Raw genomic sequence first — 27,229 nt, forward strand, 5'->3', positions numbered from 1 at the left:
CTGGAATGAAGCTTTCCTGGGAATGATGGTTTCCTGGGAGCAATGGTTTGCTGATAGTGATGGTTTTTTGGGAATGATGGTTGCTGATAGTGGTGTTTTTTTGGGAATGATGGATTGCTAATAGTGGTGGTTTTTTGGGAATGATGGTTGCTGATAGTGGTGTTTTTTTGGGAATTATGGTTGCTGATAGTAGTGTTTTTTTGGGAATGATGGATTGCTGATAGTGGTGGTTTTTTGGGAATGATGGATTGCTGATAGTGGTGGTTTTTTGGGAATGATGGATTGCTAATAGTGGTGGTTTTTTGGGAATGATGGTTGCTGATAGTGGTGTTTTTTTGGGAATGATGGTTGCTGATAGTGATGTTTTTTTGGGAATGATGGTTGCTGGAACCATGGTTTGCTGGGAGCAATGGTTTGCTGGGTGTCAGGGTGCAGCCATTCCTGTGTGGGATTCCCCCACGGGGTGGGATCACCCTGCCATGGGATGGGGCCCCACAGCCCCGTGGGGTGGTGGGAGCAGCCGTGTCCCCTCTCCCTCCCCTCCTGGCTCCTCGCCTCAGCCCCCGCCTGCGAGCGGCCGACAGTGACCCCGTGCAGGGCTTCCCTTGACACAAATCCTCCTGAAAGCAGCTCCTTCGCTCACTCCAATGCCCAATTTCCACACTTTCCTAATTGGGGTCGCTGGAGCTCCCAGTGTGGGCTGTCCCAGTGTCCCAGCCTGTGCTTGGCACTGGCACAGCCGGGAACAGGGCTGGGGTGACACCAAGGTCCTGCTGGGAGCAAGGGCTGTTGGCAGGAAAAATAAACCACATCCTCCAAGGAGCACCGAGGGCACCAGGGGCAGTAAATCCCTCTGTCCATCAGCTCAATGTGAATAGCCCAGAGCACCAAGTTCAAGCCATGAATTTTCAGGAGAGAAAAGGCTTTCCCCCCCGCCCCTTCTCTATTTTTTATTTATTAAAATAAAAGCCATGGATTAATGGAAGAGTTCCAGATCTGGGAATGTTTCTTGAATCAAAACAAGCTCCTTAATTATGCAGTAAATTATAACAGATTTCCTAAGTGTGGGGTTTTAAGAGGTTTAGGAACGTGGCTGTTTGTAGGAAGGGAGGTTTGAGTGCCCTTGGCAGCATCCCAGCTGTGCTGTTAAAGATGTAGGCAAAGCTTTGAGGCTGGAGACAGATTAATTGGTCAGTTCCTGGTCCCTTGGCTTCACAGGGCCTTGAATATTTGCTGATTCCTGCTTTGGAGCTCTTTTATCCTGCCCAAGGAGTGTCAGCAGAAGGGCACTCTGTAGCAGAGCTTCCTCCTTGCACCAGGCTCACACAGCACCACCTCTTCCACTTTACACCCTTCTTATTTTCCCCAAAACCCACAAAGATCCAACGAAATTACAAAAGGTGTTTTTTTACCAAATAATTTACCTTACACTGGAGAGCAATAAAAGAAAGTGAGAACATTTGCACATCACCCCCTACCCTGAATGCTGTCATTTCTTGGATGAGGTTCCAACCCTCAGTCCCATGAGATAGTGGCTACATCCAGACCAGGCAGCACGGGATGGACACCTCGGGGTGCCTGGGATCCCTGGAATGCTCTGCCAGGCAGTGTGGGATGGATATCTTGGGGTAATTGTGCCAGGCAGTGTGGATGGACACCTTGGGGTGCCTGGAATTCTCTGTGCCAGGCAGTGTGGATGGATATCTCGGGGTGCCCAGGGTGCCTGGAATGCTCTGCCAGGCAGTGTGGGATGGATATCTCGGGGTAACTGGAATTCTTTGTGTCAGGCAGTGTGGATGGACATCTTGGGGTGCCTGGAATGCTCTGCCAGGCAGTGTAGATGGACATCTCAGGGTGCCCAGGGTGCCTGGAATGCTCTGCCAGGCAGTGTGGATGGACATCTCGGGGTGCCCAGGGTGCCTGGAATGCTCCCTGAGGGACAGGGCTCTGTGCCGGGCACCTGCTCAGGCACTGCTGCACTCATCAGCTGTGAGTGCTGTTACTAAACTTGGCACTGCAGCTGCCTACAACTCCAGCAGATGTTTCTAATTTTTAGCACAGTGGAAATTTCTTGAATCACTTTTAAACTCAAATCCCAGGGAGGAAACCTCAAGTGACTCATCCCTCAGTGAAGGCACTGGCTCCGCGGCAGATGTTATCGGAGAGAGGAGCTGCTGGAGTGTCCAGCTCACTTGTCTCCTCATCCCCAGTGCCAGAGCAGCCGTCCTGTGTGGATCAAGTGTCCTAAATACCAAAAGGAAGAGATTTGACCCACCCTTCCCTCCTTCCCTCGCTGCTCACCCCGTTCCCCGGCTGTTGTCAGGGAAGGGAGCCCTCGCACAGCGGGGTGAGTCAGACGGACGGGAGGGATGTGGGAGTGATGTTCCAGCACCTCACCTTCCCCTCTGCTCGCATGAGCTCACCCTCAGCTCGTGGCTGGCTGCTGGCTCCAGCCTGGGGCTCGGTTCCCCACTGCTGGCCGAGCTGTGAGCACCCAGGGAGGTGCTGGGTGACACAGAGCACCTGAGACCACCCTGGTTCCCAAGTATTACTCAGGCATTCAGTGCCAGGACAAGGGGGAATGGTTTTAGAGTAAAAGATGGGAGATTTAGATTGAATGTTAGGAAGAAATTCTTAATTTTAAGGGTGGCAAAGCCCTGGCACAGGTAATCCCAAGAAGCTCTGGCTGCCCCATCCCTGGAAGTGTCCAAGGCCAGGTTGGATGGGGCTTGGAGCAACCCAGGACAGTGGAAGGTGTCCCTGCCCATGGCAGGGGGTTGGACTGGATGGGCTTTGAGGTCCCTTCCAACCCAAACCATTCTGTGATTTTATGATAACTGCCCTGCTCCGCTGAAAGCCTCAGAACCTTTGTGATCCCTTTCTTGCCATAGAGCTGAGAGATAAATTCAGAGTGTTCTGCAGGGCCAGGAAAGTCCGAGGGAGATGTTGGTGTTTCCTGGAGCCCTTTGCCACCATCCCACTGTGGTAGTTTCAGTTTGAAACCGGGCAGAAACACCAATTTTGTGTGGTGGTTTCAGTTCACCAATTTGAGATTTCCCAGCCAATGCACCAATTAATGTGGTGGGTTCAGTGTTGGCTAAATGCCCACGCACCCTTCAGAATTATTTACTCATTTTCTTGCTGTGAGATAGAATTAGGAGGAAGGCAAAGCAGCTTCAGCAATCACAGCTCTGCTGGCTGCTCAGCGTCCAGAGCCTGAATGACGGCTGTGAACGTGTTCAGGGGTGGGATGTGGCTCATCTGGGGAGGGAGTGGATCTCATGGAGCAGGTTTTCCCTGCCATGGGCTGGCAGGAGTTGTTACCCTGTCCTTCCTGCAGGTTCTGCTGCACCCCAACAGCGGCGCTGCGGGGAAGGTGGGCGAGATCGAGGCGCTGCGGCTGGCTCAGTACAAGGCGTTCTACACCACAGGTACTGTCCCTGCCACAGGTTGTAAAGTCTAGGAAGAGGCTTCTGGGATTCTTAGATCCCTGCAGATGCAGGTGAAAACCAGCTCAGGTTAATCCAACCAAGAGCAGACCCAAGGATGTGCTGAGCTGTGTCTGCAGGGTGCTGCTGCAGCCCGGGGTTGATCTCAAGAACGCTTTTGGAATAAGAGCTGGGATGGGGTGGGAATGGGCCATGCTGGGTGGGTGAGGAATACAGAGGTGATCCCTGAACCTCTGACTCCCATTTTTCTCCCATTTCTGCCCTAGGAGGGGCCATGGCCTGTGATGGCAGCACCGGGCCGGCGCAGCAGCACCAACCACCCCTCATTTTCAACCTGGACCGCGACATCCAGGAGCAGGAGCCTCTGGACGTGGCATCCAGGGAGTACCAGGCAGTGCTGCCTGCCATCAGCAGGGCCTATGCCCAAGCTCTGCAGGACATTGCAGCAGACAATGTCTCGGTTGCAGATTATTCCCAGGATCCAGCTGCAATTCCCTGCTGCAACGTGCAGCACGTGGGCTGCCGGTGCCACGGGGCTCTCGGAGCCACGCGGGATCCCCACGGGGAGACGAGAACACCACGGCTCTGCCTTTAAGCAAATAATTGCTCAGGCTGCTCCTTTCCCACGGGTGGTGTCTGTGAATTCCAGGCTGGAGGTGGCCATGGAGAGGGATGGAGGCTCTGGTTCCCTTTGCTCCGTGCTGGGAAGAGGGAGCTGAGTTGGGTGTGGGCCTGGAGGAGCTCACAGAGGGTCCCCTTTGGACGTTGGGCATGTGGAAGGCTTTTTGTAGGGCTCTTTATCTGGGAAAGCTCTTGCATTAAAACTACCTTCTGTGAGAGCTGGCTTTGGGAGAGGATTCCTTTGGGAAATTTGCTTGGTTTTCCTCTAAACAGAAACCTTACAGGAGCACAAGGCAGGGGAGGATGGGGCCTCTGGGCAATCAGCCCTTCTGCTGCAGAGACCCTGGAAGTTTGGTGGCTGCAGAGAGAAAATTCCTACCTGGCACCAGGGGAGTGCTCTGGGAATGGAGCACCTGCCCCACACCTGCCTGCTGAGGTTCATTAGAGGGGTCATGGCAAGACCCAGCTGGCTGTGCAAGGAAGGAAGGGGGTCCTGGGCTGTCCCTGAGGGCTGCCATCCGCATGGGAAGGATGCTCAGCTTGTCCTGCCATGGTGGAGCTCAGGACTGCGCTGTGATATGCCAGGGTTTGGGGGAGGCTGTTCCCTGAAGGTGGCAGGGAGACAACTGGGGCTGCTCCCCATCAGCTCTCAGCAAGGAGGAAGTGCAGCTGTGGGGTTTTGGGAGGTCAGGGAGAGGTCCCTGCCCTGGGGTCTCCCAGCAGATCAGGGCTCCAGGCAGAGGAGCTGCTGCTGCTGCTGATCCCTGGGCAGGCACAGATGGAGCGAAACAGCTCCTGTGAGGCCATTTCTGGGCAGGTGCAGAGGCCTGGGGAGTTGCAAAGGCAGAAATGAAGGTGCAACTGAAACCTGAGAAACCACTGGGATTTCTCAGCAGCTGAGTGAGGGCTCTGAAACCATTCTGGATTCTGATTTACACACCCAGATATTTCTTTGGCCGTAAGAGGACTTGTGTGGACTCACCCAGGTGTGCTGCCCTCACCCCAGCCCCAAAACCCCTCCCACTCCCCAAACTTAATCCAGACTGACACCTTTAGGGCCCCAAAAAGAACAGCAGGAGCTGCCAGGGACAGACTGTGACTTTATTCTGTCTTTCAACATAGCAAATGGCATCTTCTCTAATATCACTGCAAAAATACTTTGCCTGGGTTAAAATAGTCTGTATATACTGTACAAAGACATAAGTTTAATATCTCTTCCTATAAGTACATTTATACACATAAAACAGCATAAATTAGAAAAGGGACAAATGGGTATATAAAATTCTGGTTACATACAAATCTGATTAAATTAGCATTTACACTGTGGTTCTAACATAGAGTTTGTTAAATAGAGCCATGTGCATACAGTACATTGACACCCCACCCAGACACAAATTAAAACAGGGGCTAACAGGGCCAGGTGTTCACTTACACAGAGCAAAAAAGTCTGGCCCACCTTAATTTATATTTTTTTTCTCATCTCGGGGACTCACAGATCTGTTCTTCGAAACTCCTGGCTTTTCCAAAGCACCTCCCAGCAGCTGTCCTAAGCGTGGGTGTTTTGCTTCTCCTCATGACCTCTTCGCCTTGCCCGGCTGACCTCCACGGCACAAGATTATCTACCAAAATCAAAACAGAAGGGCCTTACTTTTCCCAGCACCAGGGAGCATTTCCAGTTGGTTTTACGCACATGGGAGGAGCAGGGGGAGGGATGTCCCGCAGTGTTTTACTTTCCATTCAAAGGCAGATTGGTGAGAGGTTTATTTATTTGCTCTCCCCCTCCCCAAATTTACAGTCCTGGGAACAGGAGCCATCTGGATCAGTGATAAGTGGGTCTGGCCTCTGGCTGGCACTGGGCTGAGCAGAGCCAGGCTTTGGGGAGTGCAGTTCCTGGGGGTGAAGTGCATTTGCCTCACTAAGTGCTCCCAAAAAGCTCAGCTCTGGAGGGAAAGGTTCGTGCTGGGCATCGCTCCGGGGTCCCTGGATGGATCCCAGAGTTCAACTCCGTGTTAGACAGGATTAGGGGAGGGAAAGCCCAGCCTAAACACCAGCAAAGCCTCTGAGTGAAAGAGTAAAGCAGCAGCAGGACCCTGATTCACTCCCATCAGCTACTCCTCCCACAGAGATCCTGGGTAAGATGTGCCCCTGCTCCTGATGAGGCGTGGGCAGCCCTGGCACAGATCTGTCCCAGCTCCAGCCTTGCCAGACGTGACCTGGAAGGGATGTGAACCCCACAGCTCCTGCTGCAGAGGGTCTCTGCCAGCTCCTCCTCCCAGGTCTGCCTCTCCACGAGCTGCAGGACCATCTCTGGCCTGGTTTCCAGGCACAAGCATTGACACTGGATGGCACAACTCCCAAGGGACCTCAGATAATGTACTGATAAGCTGGGCTTAATCCTGCAAGCCCCAGCTGCCCAAAATGCCAGGCTGAGCTATAAGGGCAGGAGCCAGGTTCTGCCAAACTCCCTCAGCCCCTATGACACATAATTACAAGTAGAGCCTCACTGGAAAATCTGTGGCCTTTCCTCTGCTACCAGCCAGCTGTTAAAAAAGAATCACTTAAAATAATTAAGTGTCCATATCCATGCAACAGAATGAGGGAAACACCATCCAGCAAACAGCCAGGAGGAATCTGGGCCAATAATGCTTCCACAGAGCCAGAGATGTATCTGCAGCCTGGCTTGTTGTATCAAGATCTCTGGTCTGGAGCAGCAGAAGGGTGTGTGGACCCCATGACAGGGCACTGATTTCTGCCCTGTTGTAGATCTCCCTGGATTTTCTCCCTCCAACAGGCAGCAGCATCCTTTGGCAGCACAGGAAACTGTTTTGGAGCAGCCAAAAAAAGATGGGAAAGAGATGGTTTTTAAGAGTGATGGAGTATCAGTGTGGGGAAGCTGCCTTTGAAGAGCTGATTGCAGTCTCACTTGACTTAATGAAATGGCTCTCCTGATAAAACCTTCACCTCTGGGCCCTGCAGCCAAATGCAGGATGGATCACCTATGCCTGGAAAGCACTGACCAATCTGCTGAAAGAAATTATCCTTCCTACTGAATCCCAAGAGTTTTGGGCAGATCCCCTGGTTGCACTCCCCAGCTGCACACAGGCTGTAGGATTTATTTTAATAATCCTGTAGGATTTATTTTGCCAAACCTCACAGCACCACCCCAAAACTGCAGTGCCCTGCCTGGCCCAAAACACCCCAGCAGCTCCCTGCACCAGTGGAAACCTCACTCCCTGCTACACCCACAGAACAGGGGTGGCTGCTCAGGCAGGTGAGCAGAAAACAGCCCAAATTGCCACAGTTTTGTAGCCAGAGCTGGCTTTGCTCTTCCCACCCTGTAAAACCTTCTGATCCTGCAGGGTGAGGGCTCTGCAGCCTCCTCCCTGCACATCCAGCACAGCACCCTTGGCTTCAGCCCCCTGTCCCCCTCAGTAACACCTGAGTCCTTCCTGCCCAAGACCAGCAGTGACTTGGGAGTGCTTAATCCACCCCATCCATGCGGGAATTGTCACTGAACTGGTTTAACCTCCTTCTGCAACCCTGGCACCAGCAGCAGCAACATCCACGTTCCCTCTTGTGAGGCCACTTTTTACGAGTCCTCCTTGGGCTCCTCATCTCCTCTCTGATCTGTCCCTCCTTCCACTTAATGAACAGGCAGTGTTTGACAGATTTTATGTCAGGCTGAAGCTGGTTTTCCTCAGTCTTTAACAGCCGAGCCTCTGAAGTCTTGCTTGAGGTCAAGGGAAGACAAGAGGTTTCAAAATGGGGAGAAACTGTGGGGTTTGAGCACTGCTGTTTCTCCAGAACCATGTCTGAGTTCAAAGCCATACCATGGGCTGCGGGTGAATATTCCATTTTGTCACAAGTTTTGAGGTTTTGAAAAGTCTTTTTGTTGCACACTGGAAAACAAACAAAACCCTTCCCATGTTTCCGCAAAGCCGAACGCTGTCAAAACATTTTTGTTGGATAAGGTCAGGTTTTCTCCCCCTCCTTCTCTGCACAGGAGTGACCGATGCCTGAAACCCCCTTCACTGGGACTGGAGATCTCAAGTGCTGAGAAAACAGCCAAGTTCAGTGAAATCCAGAGCATCCAAACATCCTGAGTGCTCCCACTGCGAGGGCAAACCCCAAACCCAAGAGCGAGGGGGCTTCATCTGGAAGCTCCATTTGCTCAGGCACCGTTATCAGGGAGTATTTTTGGAAAGCACCTTCCCTTCCCACACCACCTCCTCCCTAACAATACACATGTCACTGCTCTGTCAGGTTAATGACAGGATTTGGAGGGATCAAAGTTCATTTCATAAAGCACCTGCTGTGCTACAGCAGGGGTTTGGGGCTGCTTTCATCCAGCACAGTCCCAGCAGGACTCATTCGGGAGCAGCGTGACTCCTGCATGCTGGCATTTGCTTGTCCCCAAACCATGAGTTCAAGAGCAGGTTTAGCAGAAGGAAACAAAGGATTTCTCTCTGTCCCTGCTGCTCCTTCCAGGGGCCTGGGCCATCACCTTCTCTGTGGGCACAGCGAGGGAGACATTTTAAATATCCTTCTTGAGTAATGGAGTTGGACAAGTGGGAAATTCCTGCTCTCCCTTTGCAGCAGGGAATGTTGCAGGTAAGGAGAGAACTAATCTGAGGGTTGTGTGAGTTGAGCTGGCTTTAGGTGCTGCTGGCTCAAAGGGAGTCATGAGCCTGCCTCCTTTTATCTAACACTTTGCCTCAGCTCAGAGGAAGGTGCCTCACAGAGGTCAGCTCAGCACATGGAATGAATCCTGGGATAAGGTTTGTACTTCCTCCTTTTCAGGCAAAACTCCAACAGCAGGATATGTAAAAATGAAGTAAGGAATTCTAAAAGCCTGCCAAGGCTGCAACCTGAAATCCATTACAGTACTCTGCTGCGTTACTGCTATGAAGACATCACTGATTACAACCAGATCATAGCACACACCAACATTTGTCCAGTTAGGGGTTAGATACTTAATTAATGAGTGTGGAATAGGAACAGGAGCCAGAAAGACACTGCCAGGCTGAAGTTAGATTGAAAAATCCACTAGCTCCTTCCAACAGTAACTGAGAAAGTGCCACATAAAAATCATAAAATGGTTTAAAACTCTGCTATTCCTTTCATCTTTGTACTTGGAAAAGGAGTTTCCTTCTCAGTTACCTTGGAAATGAAGAGACTGGTGAGGCTCAGGTATGTTCCAGCTGCATTCCATGAACTAACACAACTGACTGAAAATGCAACGGGGTATTAAGTTTTTACTTCTAAATTGTTCCAATTAAAACTGTTCCTGGTAATATTAGAAATCTGCTCAAGGCACAAAGGTTAGGTCTGGATCTGAACACCATTCAGCAAGTTAGTTCAGATCCATCTCTGCTTAGGTTTGATCATTTTTTGCCCCATCCCCAGCTGCTGCTTAGTGGAGGTGTCATTTTCCTGGCACTGTCCCTAGAACCCATTCAGTTATTTTAGGCTTCACAGTGAGCTGGGACAAGGAGGGGGCAATGGAATCTCTTCTGGGAGAGGTTACTACTTCCTTCTTAGCATGAGGGCTGCACTGCAGGTTTAGGGGTCCCGAATGCTCACAGGAGGAAACTCATTCTCATCATCCAGACAGACTGGTCCAGTTGCAAACTCGTGCTCTGGGATAACCTCCCCCCGCAGGGCTCCGCCGTCCTCCGAGTAACCTGGCCAGGGGAAAACACCAAGAGTTACTGCAGGAAGGGATGGGAGGAGGCTGCAGACAGGCAGCAGACACTGTTACCACCTTTTTAGCACTGAGCTGCTTCCTCTGGCTTCATGGACTGAGGAAGAGGAAGGTGTCTCCATGGATACTATGGATTATGGATGAACTACATGGTCAGCTCCCGTGGCAGCAGCTTTCCTCCTCCTGCCATGAACCTAAGCGCCAATTTCAGAGTAAGATCTGCGTTTGTATGTGGATCTTACACTTGGGAATATAATGAGATAGTCACCCAGTCTTTTCTGCAGCAGTTTAGTGCAAGGTGTACCAGCTTCAGAGACTCTGTGGCAATCTCACCACAAAAACAGTGAGCCCTGACTTCTACACCCATGGTTACAACTCCTGGAAACCACCTGGCAGCAGCTGCTGTCTGCCAAAGAGTGGTTCCTGCTCTGCCTTGTGGCACAGGGAGCAGAGCTGGCACAGAAAGCAGAGCAGAAAACTCATGCCCTGTTTTTGTGGCAGGGGAAGAACCAGGTGAGCTCCAAAGTCCTGCTGCCCCAGCGTGCAGCCACATGTGATCCTGGATGAGCCCTAGGAATGTGGCACACTTTCCACTTTGCCCCAGGTGGTTTTGTGGCTTCTGCCTGAGGAAGGGCAGGTGTGGTGCTCACCTGGCATGGTTGAAGTTGAAGGCACTGTACTTTGTCTGGCTACAGTTGCTGCATAAGATTGAGGTACTGGAGGCTGAAGGTCGTTTTCTTTGTTCTCCTCCACCTTTCCTGAGCCAAGCAGACTAATTGTACAGATCAAGAGAGGGGAGAAGAGTTAGTTCTGATCCGGGCTGTTCCTCCCCAGCTCCAGCTAAGACAAGCCCATGCATCCACATCTCCTCGAAGCACATCACCCATCCCCATCACTGCATGCAGCAGCCCCAGCAGTGCTGTGGACAGGGGAGCATTGTGCTCCACAAGGAAAGCAGGGGGTGAAGAAGGAGATAGGGGAAGCACCACTTCGTCTGGAGGACAATGCTGGCATGGGAACAGAAGGGAACAGATTGACCACAAAAGCTTTAGGTTACAAAGGCAAACAGTGTTTCTAATCACAGAGGGGGCTCCGAAGGGCTTCCAACAGGAGCAGACTAGATGGGAAAAGCAGCCCTGGCTAGTTTAGGATGGGGTTTGAGCAGAGATATCGTATGATGTAATGTAACTCATGACCCAAGGGCCCTTTTCAGCCCTCTGATGCTCAGAGGAGCCCACATGACAAGGCTGGGGGCTGCGGGCGGCGCGCGCTGGACAGCGCAGCTTTGAAGTGCTTTTGTTTTGTGGCTTTTCCAAAAGCTGCTGGCACTTTCCTGGCTGGCAGCCACCTCCCGGCCTGGAGCACATGTTACATCTCACCCCACCCCAAAGGCTTCACATCTGGAGCCAAGCAGCCCAGATGTGTGCGGGGGGGTTACGTGCTTAATGGGATTTGCATATGGCCTGACCAGCAGCGGGGGAGGCTCCGTTTTCACAGAATCCCAGAATGATTTCAGTTGGAAAAGACCTCTGAGATCATCGAGCCCAACCTTTGACTGATCACCACCAGCCTGTCACCCAGACCAGGGCACCGAGGGCCACATCCAGTCATTCCTTGAACAACTCCAGGGAATGGTGACCCCACCACCTCCCTGGGCAGCCCCTTCCAATGCTTAACAACCCCTTCCATGAAGAAATTCCTCTGCTTTGGCACTGGGCTTTGTTCACAGAAGCTCACAGTGTCACTCCACACCATCCTACCCCCAGTCAGCTCTCCAGCACCCACTCCAAGCTGGAGAAGGTGCTCTGCTCTCCTGCTACCATGATGGTCAGAGCTCTGCTGCTGGGGCATCTCCTAAAGCACAGCCTGCCCAGTCTAAGCTGGGATGTCCCACAGCTGCCACTGCATCTGAGATGTCTCAGTTTCTCCTGCAAGAAGCCCTGTGTCCCTGCCTGCTGATGTAATTCCCAGCCACATTTGTCAGATCAGGTAGCTCCAATCAGTTCTAACTTTCTTGCTCCTACAGCTCCATTTTGTGCTGCCAGGTGAGATTTCCCTTCATTTCTTAAAATATCAGCCTCTGTACGAGATGTGAGTGGAGGTAGAGTTACCTGTGATTTTTGATGAGGACACACTCCCCTCCATCCTGTGGGTCCAGGTTATAGATGTAGAGATGTCCATCCGACGTCGTCACCAACAGCCGAGGCAGCTTCTGAATCCTGCTGGGAAAAGCATCCTGAGGCCAAAAAGCTCCCACACAGAGACACAGCAGCACCCACACCACGTGCTCTGCAGGCAGGGGGACGAGGTAAGGCTGGCCTGGCCCAGGGGCAGAGGTCAGCAGGGTCAGTACGTACGTGGACAGGGCACAGATGTTCCTCTGGCCAGAGATGTTGAGCCGGACGGTGGCAAAGGCTCGGTCCTGGCTCATCATGCCCGACACCTGGGCAGGGAGGTAGTTGGTAGCAGCCTGGAACATCTTTCCCATGTAACCACTCCAGGTTGGAGGCTCCTCTGGCCGGCTGAGGGGGTCACAAAGCAGCGTCAGTGGGGTTACCATGACCAGCGGGACAAAATATCAGGAACAGACCTGATCTCACGTGGGTGAAGGGTTTTCTGGAGCACCTTTACATTGTGCACCAGCCTGGTTGGAGAAGACGGGGGACAGTGGCACCTAATAAAGCCACAGAGGCCTGGAGAGGCCGACAGCAGGGGTGCAGTGTGTGGCTTTTCCAAAGAGTGAGTCCCTCAGGACACGACGACACTGTGCAGCTGGAATTGCTCATGGAGAGCAATTGTCCTCCTCATTGTGAGGACATGGAGAGCAGCTGTGTAAACACAGACCTTTGAAGCAGAGACAGCCGTGGGGCAGGCAGGTTAAGCCAGGCTAACCCCTCACCTGTCTGTGAGATGCTCCAGTTTGAAGATGTGCACGGTCTCCGTGTTGCTGGAAGCACAGAGGAACTGGGAATCCATGCTGAACACCAGGGAGCTGATGTTCACATACCTAGAGCCGAGCAAGGACAGCACTGGTCACTCCCACAGCAACTCATTCAAGGGGAGCTGCTGGGTTTGGCTCACAGAGGAGTGGATGGGTAGGAAGGAGACCCATCCATGGTGAGGATCACCCTGCACAGCTGCTGCTGAGCCCGTGGGCTCACTGATGAGCCATTCCCTAATCCCTTTGCTCAGCAGGGCTGGGGGTAGCCTCGAGCTAGTGACAAACAGCCAGAGAGGTGGAAATGTCCTTGCTCACAGAGCTGCCTGTGGAGGGAACATCTGTGCCAGCCTCATTGCAGCTTCTGATGCTGCAGAGACCAGGGAGGATATCCAAAGTGCTGAACAGTGGGATACGAACAGCATCTCCTGCACACGTTCAGCAAGAATGAGGTCTCTGACAATTCTGGGGACTTCATAATTTCAAATAAGAAAAGAGAAAGGACAGAGTAAATGGAGTGACTCCACGTCTGTTCCCTGTTCTGTGACACACTGGAAGGACTCAATGAGCTGGGCACAGCCTGGTACAGTGACATTTCCAGCTGATACGTTTGCTCTTGTTTTCCTTCTGCAAAAGATGCCAAAGCCACCAGGATCTGACGTTGCCCTGTGTCCCTGTGTTTGCATTTCGGCTCTGGGAGCCCTGTGTGTACTCGTCACTGCCAGAAGAATGAACTGACCTTTTCATCCCTCGCCGGAATTCATAGAGTTTTTGCCCCCCAGGAATGGAAAATACACGAATGACTGTGCCCTGCAAAAAATGCAAATGGAAATACCATGTAGGAGCAGGCCAAGGAGCCCAAGCCCTTTCCCTGACACACCCAGGAAACTCAGGATGTGCAAAGGCTCCTCCTGTTTGCCAGCTGGGCTCAATCTGATCCGATACACCGAGCAGTCAGCGGCCCTTCTGTGCTGGCTGTGTTTAAGAAGGGGCAGCTCAGGGGTGCTGATGCAGCCCTGGGCAGAGGGAGGGTACTTGCAGGCATACTCACTCACTTTTTCAGAAGCACTGGCCAACTTGGAGCCGGTGGAGTTGAAGGTGAGAGCAGCCAGAGGCCCATCGTGGGCAGGAATGGTGCAGGCTGTTTTCTGTAGGGCACAAGGGAACGTGAGTGCAAAGGGACACGCTGGTCCTTGGACTGTGTGAGGGCAGGGCGTTCCTGCCTTGCACCCTATCCACACCTGCTGATATGGATTCACGGGATCATCATGTGCTGATGATATCCCTTCAGCATCCTCAGCAGTTTATCTCTGCCCTGCCTTGAGTTCATTCCCCAGCTATTATGGCCACTGTGATTACAGAACACTCACCTCAGGGGCAGAGAACCCCAGCTCCCCACCTCTCCAGGGTTCAGGATTGTGCCAGCACCCTCTCCAACGCCTGGCCCTTCCCTGTTGGGATGAGAGCTGGCTTCCCTGCAATTCCCTGTGCTGCACAGCAAGTCCTGCTGCAGTGACACCACCCTGGTACCTGCAGGGAGCCCCAGCTCTTGCAGCACCTCTTGGAGCAGCAGCATTTTCCCGGTGCTCTGCTCCTCCCCTGCTGCAGATCCTCAGCTCTGGCTGCATGTACGGAGCCACCAGCCTTATGTAACCCAAAGCTCTGGCATAAACAGCAGATAATCATGACCCTGCTTCCAGCCAGGGATTTCCAGATTTCCTAAGGGGACTTTGGACACTTTGCCCTCTCTGTGACTTTGGGTCAGGCAACCCCTCCAGCCCATGGTGTGGCAAAGCTGCTCCAGGTCCTGTGCTGGAGCAGCTCCAACCCCCCTGAACCATGCTGGCCACATCATTCCCATGGGATCCGCTGCTGACGCTCCCACGGCAACCCCAGTGTCAGCCTGGCAGTGCCCTTGGGCTGCAGGGCAGTGGGTCACGTTTCCCTGAATATCCTGTGCTGGGAGATGCACGTCCTGATCGCAGAGCTGTCAGCTCCGAGCAAGGGGGATACGTCCAGATGTGCCTGCCAGGCAATTCCCTTGCACTCCAGCTCGGTGGAGTGCATTTATTCATCCTTCCCAAGGGCCCCGTTGGCTTTGCTGTGGCTCTGTTTGTTTTCAGCCCCTGCCGGTATCCAAAGGCTGAGCCTCGCACTTACCAAAGTATTTCCGTCGTAAAGCGCGATCTCTCCGCTGGTCGCGCTGCCGGGATAAGCCAAGTAGGAGTTGGCGTGGTTGATGGAGAGAGCACACAGACCTGGCAGGGGGACAGGGACACGGCTGAGGCTGTGAGTGGGGGGAGGACAGCGCGGGGCACGGCGGGGGTTCAGGCTCTGGCTCCTTCTGGGACTGCTCGGCCCCGGCGCTGGGGCCGCGGAGCGCTGGAACACCTCGGCCGTGGGGACATCTGCTGGTATGGGACAGAACGGCGGCTGTGCCCTGCCACCCTCCCTGAGCACAGGGAACCCAGATCCGGCTTTTCTGCACGCTCTGGGCTCTCCCCCTGCATCATCTCCCTGGAGGAGGCAGGAATAGGAGCATGAGACAGCAAATGTGGGTCTGAGGGCTGACAGCATTCCTGTTCAGCCACATCTGGACATGTCCAGATGTGCACAGGGTGTAGGCGCCGGGTTGGAAGCTCAGAGGAGCGGCCCATGGGTGCAGCTCTGTTGCAGCCTGGCTGAAGGCAGTGCCATTTCCTTCTGCTCTGAATGGAAAAGGGAAGCAGAGAAAGACAAAGGAAATGCGCCAGCTGCGCAGGGAGTTTCCGGCCCACAAGGAACTTGAACGTAGCGAAATTTTAAGCATAGGGGGGATTCTTCCCCATAAGAGCCAACATGAGCACAAAGGTTCCCAAATGCTCCTTTCAAAGTGGGCAGGAATTACAGGATGAGACAGGGACAGATGGGTACGTGTGTAGGTACATCCACCCGCTTGTCCCCCAGGTGACCTCGGAAAAGAGCATCTCTTCCTGCCTCCCGTCCCGCTGCTGGCTGAGGATGCGGCCCGGTGAATCCTGTCACACACCAAACGTGCCTGGCTCGCTTCCTGCCCCACATCCGTGTGCTCACAGCCCTCCCAAGCCCGACCCGAGGCTCCAGCACGACCTGAGCTTCCTGACCCGCGGCAGGGGTCCCGCCTAACCCCACGTGCGGAGGAAACCGCGGGGTTAAAGGCGGCGGGACCGCGGGACAGCCACACACCGCACGTAGATGGGACGTGCCGTGCCGTGCCGTGCCGTGTCAGGACACGGCCCTGGCCGCCGCCCAGCAGCAGCGGGGAAGGATCGGCCGGAGCTCTCGTTTTAGGTCATTGTTTATAACCAAACAAAGAGACCGCAGCGGAGCCAGGAGCTGCAGGATCAGCCAGAGGCCCCAGGGATCCGCTCCCCATCCATCCAGAGGCTGCACATCATGCCAGGAGTGGCGCGCCGGGAGAGGCACGGGGAGCACGGCAGCAGCAGAGCGCGGCAATTAAAAGGCAATTAAGGAGGGAGGGACGGGAGGAAGGCAGAGATAGCCCAGAGACTGCTGCTGTGATGAGCATCCTGCCCTCTCCGGATGGTGATTCCCCGGCGCAGGCAGCACGGGGGTTCAGCACAGACCTTTCAGACAGGATCAGGGAAGGCTGGAGCTGAACAAAGCGAGCTCTGAGCGCCGGCGTGAGTCACCCGCTCCCTCTGCTCCTCTGGCGGCAGAGCAGCCGGAAAACCAGGCCAGGGGAAAACACAGATGTGAGTGTACTGGGCTGACCTCAGGGACACACAAAGAACAGGGACCACAGGGCCACGGGCAGCCTTTGCAGATGCTCCTCTCCCCTCAGCAGCAGCCCCCTAGCCATGGTGAGGGCTGGTGCTTGCAGCGGTGGGCTCAGGCAGGCTGGCACTGCTCAGATGGCACCTCTGGGAGTGCCACGTCACAGGTGGCTTCCTCAAGCAGCACGGAAAAATGCTACTGTGTCCAGGAAGTCTGGCCTTGCCCTCAGGCCAGCAGGTACAGGGACATCCAGGGCTTGGGGGGAGCCACATGAGATGGTTTCCAAAGCTGCAGTCACTCCCAGGATGTGTCCCCACAGCACACAAGTCACCCCAAGCACTGTGACCTCCTTGATTCAAATCCTGCCACTGATGTGAATCACATGAAAAACAACTGTCTTGGACACCGTGGGCATTTTCCTCTCCTACGTGGAGGAGGCTGGATCAGGAGCCAGGTGCTGGCCAGGAACAGCCAGAGATCACAGAATCACAGAATAATGGGGTTGGAAGAGACCTCCAAGATCATCAAGTCCAACCTGTGCCCTCACACCTCAACCAGACTATAGCACCAAGTGCCATGTCCAGTCTTTTTTTAAACACATCCAGAGATGGTGATTCCACCACCTCCCTGGGAGGACAATTCCAGTACTTTATTAATCTCCCTGTGACTGGCCAGTGTGGCTGCAGCAAACCCTGGTCCTGCCCGTGCTGCTGTCACTGTGCCCAGGGCACACACTTTAGTGGGGTGGCACATTTTCCATGTGCTTCTAAACCCCCCAGCACAGATTCCCACTCCTAAACAAGCTGCACTGAGGCTGGACTGCCCTGACCTACTGGACACACCATCCTTGGGGTCAAGCTTGTGACCAAAGCAGGTGGCCCAGGGACAACAGGGGCATTGCACTTGTCACTCAGCTCATTTCAATGACAGCTGCTGCAGTAAAAGGGGTTTAAAACACTAAGCCCATACGAACCTTGTGATCTGCAGCATCCCAGTCCTGCCCTGCTGCTCTTAAACCATGACCTGATCCTCCAGCTCCTCTGCAGAACAGCTCCAGGCCTGGGTATCCCTGCCCATCCTGCTGCAGGGCCTTCTCAGGAAGGTTTTAAACTTTAATTATATTTGCAGCATTTAGCATGTTTAATCCACACAGAGAGCCCATCTGGTGAGACCTGAAGTAGGTCAGGGGAACTGCTGGCAGAGCATCCCTTGAAAGCCCCAAGGCCAAGCGTGAGCACATCAGCAACTTCCCAAGCACCCAGCCATGAAAGGATGCTGCAGCCCGAGCAGGACAGCACAGCACCATGGGCACCCGGCCAAGCTTCCCTCTCTGCTGCTAAAAATAGCCTCTCCCAGCAGCAGGAAAGCCGGATTCACCCTGTGCCACACACACAGGATCTGTGCCGCAGCCACCTGCCCTGCCCCTCGGCTTTGCAGCCTGCGTGCAGCACTAGCAGGTGGCAGCTCCTGGGAACTCCCTGGCAGGGATTGCTGCTGTGCCTGGCTGTGTGTTCTGTCCCCAGTGATCACTCTGGGAGCTGAGCCCAAGGGGAAGTCAGACCCTTCTGCCCATCTCTGCTCTCCTTTGATGCATCTGCTCTGGACAGAGCAGGGGTTTGCTCCAGACAGGGCAGGGTTTTGCTCAGGACAGAGCTGGGTCACAGCACCAGGCCTGACAGAGCTCAAGGAGAGTTTGGACAATGCTCTGGGCACAGGGTGGGATGTTGGGATGCTGCTGTGCAGGGCAAGGAGTTGCATTCAGTGATCCTTGCAGGTCCCTTCCAACTCTGCTTATTCTTCCAAGCCTGCCTGACTGCCTCCATGCATTTCTGACTTCCCAGGGCTGGATTAGGATGTACAGGCCACAGGCTGGTTTAAATTCTAACAATGCTGTGGCTCTCCAAAGCTCCCTTTCACACAGCTCTCCCATGCTCACCTGTTGTGTTGGGAGGTGTATCCATAATAGTCTTCAAAAGCTTCATGTCCTTGATGTTATGGATGTAAATGGACTCTTCCAGGCACACCACCAGCCTCTGCAAGGACACAGGAGACATGCACAGAACCCCACCAGCAGTGCTCCACACTTCCCAAACCCAAACCTTTGCTGTCAGACAAACTCAACAGGGATTTCCTGCACACTGAAATGGAACAGAAATGTGATCTCTTCTGCTTCTCCATCCCCTCTCTCAGCTGGGTTTGTACGACTCTTGTTTTGAGAGTTTTTGCATCCAGCCTTGCTTTAGAGAGAAGGCAAAACACCGTGACTTCTCTGCTCCTCTACATCTTCCACATCCCCAGGAACAGGAAGACCCACCAGGGTTACACCCCACCACAGGCCTTGACTGCCATCTATCCTCTTCTCACCCCAACTTTTCTCTGCAGTTCTTAACGAATTACGTTTTGATCACAAAGACCTGACTGCTCGTCAGTGTGCCTCCAGATGGCAATGCAGGCCCTTTGCCCTGATGTGGGAATCCAGGGCATCCCTCTCTGCTGCCCTGGAAGGTCTGGGACCCTGGCAGGGGGTCAGGAACCCCCCTGTACAGAGCCCCGAGAGACTCTGCCTCTGATCTCTGTCCATGGAAAAGAGTTCTCAACCTTACAGGATGAATTACAAGCTCTGAGTGTTTGATATCAGTAGCAATTAGTGTGGCACGGGTGCAAAAGTAAAATTTTAGGATTCTAGATAAGGGGTTCAAAGGGGGCAAGATGGAGGAAAATTGGGCGTGCCTTGTCCTTTTTCTTCTTCTTCATGCCCTCCATGTTTCACTGTGCTGTTGGCATTTTTCTGTTGGTTTAGGCTGGGGACACACTGTTCAACATGGGTGATGGATATTGGCACGTTATTGTAAATATAGCACACGTAGTTTCTAGTATATAATGTTTGTAACATCCCACTGAGGGGCAGAGCCCCGCACACTGCCCTGCAAGACAGACCTGCTGCAGGTCAGAGAGAAAATATTTGAGATAAGAAGAAATAAATAACCTTGAAAACCAGCACAGACAAATTACGACTCTTTCTCTGGCAGCGGGGCTGAAAGAAAGAGACTTTCTACAATCTCGGGAGCATTTAAAAATCACAGATCCCGACACCCTGACTGTTTCCTGATTTGGGAGACAACAGGGAGGTGCTGGGTCTGCCACTGCTGCCATGCTTAATGCATCTGTCCAGCACATGAATGTTTCTTTTCCCATTTGGTGTCAGCAGGGAAGACTCTGCTTTATGTGCCCTGCAGAACTGCACAAACACAGAGCTGGGACACATTTGTTCAGGGACAGTCACCCTTGCACCATCTTGGCTGAGGGGCTGGGATTTCCCAAGTTCAGGTGCTTGTACCTCTTCTGCTGACCCTGCCAGGAACATCCAGCCAGCCACGAGGAGCTGCCAAGCCAGGGGGAGGCAAGGCAGAAAGGCAAAGGGAAGCCTGATGCTGTAATCTTAGCCCTGGGCCAGCATCTCTGTGGCCACTCAGCTTTTGTCTCAGCTTGGTCCAGATCCCTACGTGTCACCACAAAGGATTTTTGCACAGAGGTTTTTTTTGGGACCAGGCTTTGGGTCTGGCTGAAGGGCTGAGCTTTGTTAGTCCAGCAAGTGCACAACTTCATCTCCCTTAGTGCCAGGAGTCCAGAAGCGCTACAAACATCCCAATAAAAGCCTAAGCCCAGACCCCATCCATCCTGAAGTTGGAGCACTGAAATCCATGTCCAGGAAGCCTCCACCTCTTCAGAAATGAGGCCACTTATTTAGTATCTAAATGTGGAGCTTAGTCACCAACTTGAAACACCCACATTAAAAATCTCTGCCTTGCTCCACCATTACTCTCAGATCAAACTCTTTCCCACTTCTATTCCTGCTAACCACAGCATCTGGGGCTGTGTCACAGCCATTTTGCATTTCCAGGAAGACTTTGCCTTTTCTACAGTAAGAGCCATCCACTTGCAAGCAGAGGAATATTTATACAGCTGATTTGGGCAAAGCCACCATGTGCTTTCCCAGAACGGGCTGCTCTTGATGTCCAGGTGAAGGGAGGTTTCCAGATGATGGCAAAGCAGCAGCCAGAGATGCTGGCACCCACAGGGACAAAATCCAGGAAAGTTTGGGATGTGAAGAGGCAGAGGAGGTCTGGACAAGCAGGAGCTGGAGAGGGCTGGTTCACCCCTCCTGGCCTCCATGCAGCCCTGTGGCCATGTGAGGGTCACTGGGATGGGGTTTATCCTCACTGTGCACACAGACAGAGCCTCAGAGAAGGTGCTGTGATTGCTACACGGGGTCAAGGCATTGCTAATTGTCCAAAATGTAACTGCCCACCAGCTCGTTCCATAGTTTGAATGGATTGGGTCAGATAGCTGAGCTGTATTTGGGGGCTGGAATGGGTCTGGACACAGCTAGATAAACACCTCAAACCTCTCCAAAGAGCTCAGCAGGGTTTCAGCAGTGAATGAAAACCCAGGAGCTCCCCAGCAGTCCCAGAGCACAGCCTGATTCCCCACTTTGAGACAACTCAGGATTTACCTTCACACGTTCAGAGTTATCATGGAGCTCAGAACTAAGAATTCCCACAACAACAACTGAGGGATTTGCTTGTTTGCACAATGAGGACTTTTTCACAGAGAGAACAGATTGAAACATGCACCTTTTGTTTGAGAGCTGTTCCTGGTTAATTTGTCACCATTTCCCTGAGTTAATGCCTTGTCTGGGATTTGTCCTTCTGTGAACTCCCAGTGGAGTGCAGCTTTCCAAGAGAGGCTCAGGCAAGAGCTCAAGTGTCACATGCAGAATCTGATGGCCACCAGTTTAAATCCAGAATGTAGACTGAAATAATGACTTCTCTTCACCCTACCCAAATTGGGAAGGTTTAGATGGGACTTGAGGAAAAAGATATTTGTGAAAAGGGTTATTAAGCATTGAACAGACTGTTCAGGGCAATGGTGGGGCCACCATCCCTGGAAGGATTTAAAAAATGTGTGGATGGGGCACTTTGGAACAGGGTCTAGTGGTGGCCTTGGCAGTGCTGGGGAATGGTTGGACTTGATGGTCTTATTGGTTTTTTCCAATCTAAATGACTCTGTGATTCTGTCTTTCTGAACATCTGTAGCATCTTCAAATCCCTCCAGGTGTGTCCGTGGCACAGCCAGAGGATGAGCTCAGCCCAGGATTTGAACCTTAGCTTATGATGCAGCCAAGAAACGTGGATGCAAGGCTGGGACTGTGCATCACCTCCAGGCAGCACATGGGGAGTAGCCTGAACGTATTTTATTCACACCAATCTCCTAGAGCTGCTCAGCAGAACCTCCCAGTTTATTTTTACACACACACATCTATCTGCAATTCAAAGGAAGTCTCTCTTTTGCCAGTTTCACTGTAAGCTTAAGTGAAAAAAATCAATTTAGGACAGATTTAATTGTAGTGCAGGAACTCCTGGTCAAAGACAGCTTTCCTGGAAGCTCAGCCCAGAGAGCCTCACTGCAGGTCTCACTGTTGCTAACTGAGGAGAGGCTGATTATATACAATTACCCAGACTGCTTATTTCTTCATTGTAAAATGTCCTCTGCTGCTTAGGGCATATACTTGGAAAATAATTATGGACAAAAAGAAAAGATGACTTAAAATCCTCCAAAAGTGCTCAGGGCTGTATGAGGCTGTGTCACACCAGAGAATAGCACTCTAAAAGCCTCACTGTAAGTGGCCTGAGTGGTTTTATACCTTTGAAACCTAAACAAGGCTGCTAGTAGTACTTAGAAAGCAGCTTTTTGCCTTATCCACAGAACTCAAGTTACTCCTGAACTTTTTGTAACCAACTTTGAAGGTCTCATTTGCAACCAGGATGGCAGAGGTGGGCCTGAAGTCAGGATGTGGAATCCAAGGGAAGGAGGAACCTGAAAAGGTGTTTTTTTGGCAGAGCTGTGTCCTGAACAGGCAAGAAGGCAGATAACAAAAAGCCTTTGTGTAACTGCCACCAAAACAAGGCCTTGGCTTCATTTTCCTGAAGGAAACAGTGGTGGCTGAAATCAGAGCCCTGCAGCTCCTGTCAGAGGACTCTCATGTGGGGCTGGGAGGAGAGCACAGGCACCCACCCCTCCAATCCCACTCATAGCCTCCCTGCAAACCTCCCAGGCTGCTCCCAGCTGGAAAGGCAAAAGCAGCAGAGCCAGAGTGGGATAACTCTGGCTAACCCCTCTCACCTGCCGGTTCAGCCGGATGGACAGGATTTTACTGGAATAGCTGTAGTTGCAGATCTCTGTCCCTTTCTTGAAGTGGTAGACATTCATTTGCTGTGGCTTGGCATGGCTGACCACAACCACAAGGCTGCTGGAGAACAGACGCTCCACGATGTAAACATCTGGGATTTCATCTGGGCACACAAGGAGAGCAAGGCAGAGCCTTCAGCTTGGCTTGACTGCAGCAACAAGACTCAGCTCAAGAGGGGATGGGGTTGGGAGGATCCGTGCTGTGATCTGTGCTGTGTTTAACATCGTTTTTGTGAAAAATTTCTCATGCCTGGCACAAAGCAATTAGGTGGGAGCAGGAAAAGGTAAAAGAACCTTCCCCTGAATGCAGAAATGAAGCACCAGAGAACATTTCCACTGGATGAACATACCCAGTTCTCTTTAACAGTGTTGCTGTGCCTCTCTCTCCTGGGCAGGGCCCAGCTGAAGCTAATCCTCAGGCCCTCCAGCTGCACTAGAGCCTTGGGAAGGGGATATAAAGGGAGGAGCTCCCTGCCTTTGGTCAGGGGAGTTTCTTGAGGAAGTGTGAGAGGTTTGCTGAGGTGAGAGCTGGCTGTGGCTTGGTGTTTCTTCTGTGTGGTGTTTGGTTTCTCCCAGCCTCCCTGGGGAAGCAAACTGTGGCTGCTGTGTCTTGCAGTGACTGTGTTTGGGATGGCTCCTGCTGTGAGGAGAAAGCACTGGGCTGCTGGTGGCTCTGCACCTAAATCCCCAGGGACTGCAATTTCCAGCGTGCCCAGCCTGAGTGATGCTCGCTTTGGGCAGGGCTGCATTGGAGGAACAAAGGCTGCCCCACAACTGAAATGTGGGACTGGTTGTGCCTCAGCCCATCACCCTGTGTCACCAGCAGGGACCTGTCTGCCTTTGCCTGACTCTGGGAAAGGAGCCTGGACCCTGCTCCAGATGAGGCAGCTGTGTCTGATTGCTGAGGCTCCTTCTGCAGCCACTGAGAACATATCCAGTGATGAACATACCCAGCTGGGAAGTGTTATCTTCAGTGCAGCTCAGCTGAAGCAGCCTGGAGTCCCTGCTCCATGAGGCCAGGCTTGTTTTGGGCTGTTCAGTGTGTGCTACATGCTGCTATGAGCACAGCTAAGAGCTGCAGGCCTGCTGGGAGTGACCTTCTCTACATGGAAAACCTGTTAAAAACATCTTGCTTGTAAATACCACACTGGATTAAAAGCCTGGGTGTTCTCCAGCAGCTGGAAGCATGTGGGCTGCTACTCATGTACCTGAAACATTCCAGTGGGAAACTGCCTCTGAATGCTGGGCTGCAGCACAAACTGCTGCTGTCAGGATGGCAGGAGTGGAAAAGAACTGGGCTCTAACAAAGGTGAAGGACTCTCACAAATTTCAGGTGCTGCTGGTCAATATTCGTGCCCAGGGAAACAGGAGACTTACTGCTTTCATGGACCTGGTCCAGTTGCTCCACAGAACTTAAGGAGAAAAGTCTGTATCCAGTTGTGGTTCCAATTGCCAGGGAGCTGCAAAGACAAAGCAAAAACCTGCTGGTTCAGAGCTGAAGCCCTCCAGGTGACAGCAAGAGTCCCTGCAGGGATGGTGTACTGGTTTTGACTGGGATGAGGAATTTTTGCTGTATTAGCTTGTACAGGGCAGTGTGCTGAACACAGGGTTGATAACCTGGAGATGTTTTTGTTATTGTTGAGCTGTGCTTGCACAGTCAAGGCTTTTTCTGCTCCTCACCCCTCCAGTGAGGAGGCTGGGGGGGCACAAGGAGCTGGGAAGGGACACAGCCAGGACAGCTGACCCCAAGTGACCCCAGGGATATCCCAGGCCATCCAGTGTCAGGCTCAGGGGATAAAGAAGGAGGGAGGGGAGGACATTTGGAGTGATGGCCTTTGTCCTCCTGCTGTCCTGGGGATGGCTGAGCCCCTGCCTGCCACGGGAAGTGGGGAATGAATTCCTTGTTCTGCTTTGCGTGCATGTGTGGCTTTTGCTGTAATTATTAATCTGTTTTTATCTCAGCCTCTAAGTTTTCTCACTTTCACCCTTTTGGTTCTCTTTCCACCTCACTGAGCGAGGAGTTGGCTGGAGTTAACCCTGACACAGGGTAAATGGGTAGTTCCTGGCACAGTGCTCTGTGAAGGCACAACTTCAGTTTCCAACCTAAATAATACAGAGTAACAAACTCAGGAATTCAGTTTTCCCTCTGAGGCCGTTGCAGCCTACAGAAGGCAAGTATCCCTCTGAGAGAGCAAACTCATCCTCTCCTACGGCCCTGAGGCTGCTGGAGGAACAAAGGGGTACGGATCTACCTGGGAGGATGCAGACAGGACCCGTGGGTCACAGAAGGGGCTGTTCCCTCAGCCGGGGGCTGATCCACCTGCACTGGCACAGTGACTTCCCCGGGCTGGGGAAGCTCTGCTCTCACTGTTAAGGGTAGTTAGTGGGCAGAGTCTTGCCAAGCGCTGTCTCTGCCCAATTCCAGATGTAGTAAGCAGCGAGACCTAGGTCTTAAACCAGCAGGCAGCCCATAATAGCAATGCATTTGTACTGGGGACAGTGACCAGCAGGTTCACGTCAGCAGCACATCCACATGCCTCAAAGCACCCTGCGTTCGGGCACGCCAATGCAAAGCAGGGCTGCAAAGGAAAGGGCATTTCCAGGAGGGAGTGAGGCCGGTATCTCTGATTCTTATCTCGCTCCCCACGACCCGGGCGGATCCTGGCTCCGGGCTACGGCTGCCACATCCGTGTGTGGCTCGCTGCTCCGGGAGGTCTTTGCTGTCCCGCTTGGGAGCGGTTCTTGAACGGGAGCAGGTAAACCACAGGGCAGCGAGGCAGTGACGAACGCGGCTGTAATTTATCCCGGGGTGGGGCGGTGCTCTGGCTCGCCGAGAGCCTCCGGGGGGTGTCGGTGGCCCTGGGCAACGCCGCCACCTCCCAAGCGGCCGCACACCGCTCAGCGGACAAAGCCCGGGGAGAGCGCCGCTGCCCTGACGGTCCCCAAAGGCTTCCCGGGCTGCGGGGGAGGCAAAGCCCGGCGATCGCTCTGAATTCCGCCTCCGCCGGGCTCGCACAGCCCCGGCCGGGGCCGCGGTGGGTGCTCACCCACAGCCGGCGGGGCCGGGGCCGCTCCGGCCGGGATGGAGCACCCCGACCCCGGCCGGTGCGTGTGTGTGGGGAACGGGGGGGGTTCCACCGGGCCATCCCTGTGGGGACCCGGGCCGCGGGGCCGGACCAACCCCGCCCGGCCGCCGTCTCCCCCCCCCGCCCCGCGGCGGCCGCCCCGCTTACGTGCAGTCCTGGTTGTAGGAGAAGCAGCTGAGCGCCGCGGGCGCCCCCGGGGCCTCGGCCGCGGCCTCCATGGAGCGGGCGCGGCGCCTCGGCCGCTGCGGCCCCCGCGCCCGCCCCGGCCCCGCTCCGCCGCCGCACGGGCGGTGCCGCCGCCCATTGGCCGGCTCGCCGCTGATGGACGCGCGGAGTGACCTATGGGGTGAGGAGCGGGCGGGGCGGGCCCGCCCCGCGCGGTGGCGGAACCGCCTCCCATTGGCTGGCGGCGCGGAACAGCTGCGCGTGGCCACGTGGTGATGTTGTGGTTGCATCAGACGGGCGCGGGCAGATGTTGCGGAGCGCATCTGGCGGAGCGCGGCTGCAGCGGTGCTGCGGCGGGGACACGGCGACAACGGGCTGCTGGAGGGGCCGGGGGTGGCCCTAGGGAAGGCGTGGGCGAGGGGATGGGGCGGGGAAAAGTGGTGGTGACACCGCTGACCGGAAAACAAGTCAGTCTGCCTCCCCACTTCCTTGGCTAAACAGCGCTTTGAAGAGATGGTTTTGTCTTTTTACAGCATTGACATCCTGAAGCTAACAGCATTTGTGCATCGCTCCTGTGCTTAACACCGCTGCTGCCGTGGGGGGTCAGATCTACGGGGGAAAACACAAAGGAAAACAAACCTCCGAGCCAGTCACTAAATGACAAGTATGCCAGGAGCCAGTGCAACGACATCAGCAGCGCACAGAAACGCCGGGGCAGAGCCTGCAAACCCCCTAATTAGATGAGTAATCCTCATGTGAGTGCTGAAGTCATTGGGCCCAGATCACTTGATGTGCACCACAGGACTTTTGGAAAAAGAGCCACATGTAATAGCATCTCCGTGAGGCAGATTCCATGTGGACACATATATCTGCCTGGATTAACCCCCCTCTGCTGCATGGGGGCCTTGGAGTGCCCGCAATATTCCCCTGTGAGGGAGCTGGAAGCCTGCAGCAGTGAAGATGATTGATTTTGGGGAGGAAGTAGGAAAAAGCACATCTTCAAAACACCATTTTGGAGGGAGGTGGATGGTGGGTCATCCCTAGGACTCAAAGCACATGAGTGACACTGCAGGGGAATAATTTTCAAGACATCATTTTGGGGGGAAAACATCTTCTTTTCTAAGGGGCCTAGTGGGAAGTTCTAATAAAACCCAAACATGAAATAAAAAATCTGGTTTTGAATGTCCTGAAACTGTCCCTGTGGATCAGCGTAGTTTGATTTTGAAACAGGGATGTCAGACAGGAAGTGGGGTTGTGGAGG

General features: G+C 53.5%; 2 protein-coding genes and 1 long non-coding RNA gene across 8 annotated transcripts in view; 2 read left to right on the top strand and 1 right to left on the bottom strand.

Moving 5' to 3' along the window:
* The window catches only part of ARSG (arylsulfatase G), a 20,732-nt gene extending 15,578 nt beyond the window's left edge, over positions 1 to 5,154 (top strand). For all 6 annotated transcript variants that reach the window (XM_053995113.1, XM_053995114.1, XM_053995111.1 and 3 more), the window contains 2 exons: positions 3,341 to 3,431; positions 3,716 to 5,154. In XM_053995113.1, the coding sequence (XP_053851088.1) occupies positions 3,341 to 3,431; positions 3,716 to 4,044 (420 nt within the window). In that variant the 3' untranslated portion in view covers positions 4,045 to 5,154. The remainder of the gene's footprint in view (positions 1 to 3,340; positions 3,432 to 3,715) is intronic.
* WIPI1 (WD repeat domain, phosphoinositide interacting 1) lies at positions 5,151 to 26,072 on the bottom strand. Its single transcript, XM_053995118.1, has 13 exons — positions 25,951 to 26,072; positions 24,095 to 24,177; positions 22,652 to 22,821; positions 18,405 to 18,501; positions 14,873 to 14,970; positions 13,768 to 13,860; positions 13,452 to 13,522; positions 12,674 to 12,781; positions 12,132 to 12,296; positions 11,886 to 11,993; positions 10,425 to 10,546; positions 9,654 to 9,754; positions 5,151 to 5,689 (listed from the first exon to the last, which is right to left on the bottom strand). Exons 1-13 carry the CDS (start codon positions 26,019 to 26,021, stop codon positions 5,642 to 5,644), a joined length of 1,335 nt encoding a protein of 444 aa, XP_053851093.1. The 5' UTR covers positions 26,022 to 26,072; the 3' UTR covers positions 5,151 to 5,641.
* Positions 25,579 to 27,154, top strand: LOC128817033 (uncharacterized). The gene is made up of 2 exons (XR_008440077.1): positions 25,579 to 25,822; positions 26,502 to 27,154. It is a non-coding gene; the product is annotated as an uncharacterized LOC128817033 (long non-coding RNA).
* The last annotated feature ends 75 nt before the right edge of the window (positions 27,155 to 27,229 follow it).

The sequence above is a fragment of the Vidua macroura genome, chromosome 19, assembly GCF_024509145.1.
Source record: "Vidua macroura isolate BioBank_ID:100142 chromosome 19, ASM2450914v1, whole genome shotgun sequence".
NCBI lineage: Eukaryota > Metazoa > Chordata > Aves > Passeriformes > Viduidae > Vidua > Vidua macroura.

Bases quoted from the DNA above. Each gene is read 5' to 3' on its own strand.
- WIPI1 (XM_053995118.1), bottom strand. From the start codon at position 26,021: ATGGAGGCCGCGGCCGAGGCCCCGGGGGCGCCCGCGGCGCTCAGCTGC. The intron at 12,297-12,673 runs GTGAGGGGTTAG...TGACCCCCTCAG, and splicing joins CTGGAGCATCTCACAGACAG to CCGGCCAGAGGAGCCTCCAA. The intron at 10,547-11,885 runs GTAACTCTACCT...CTGTACAATTAG, and splicing joins GTCCTCATCAAAAATCACAG to TCTGCTTGGCTCAGGAAAGG.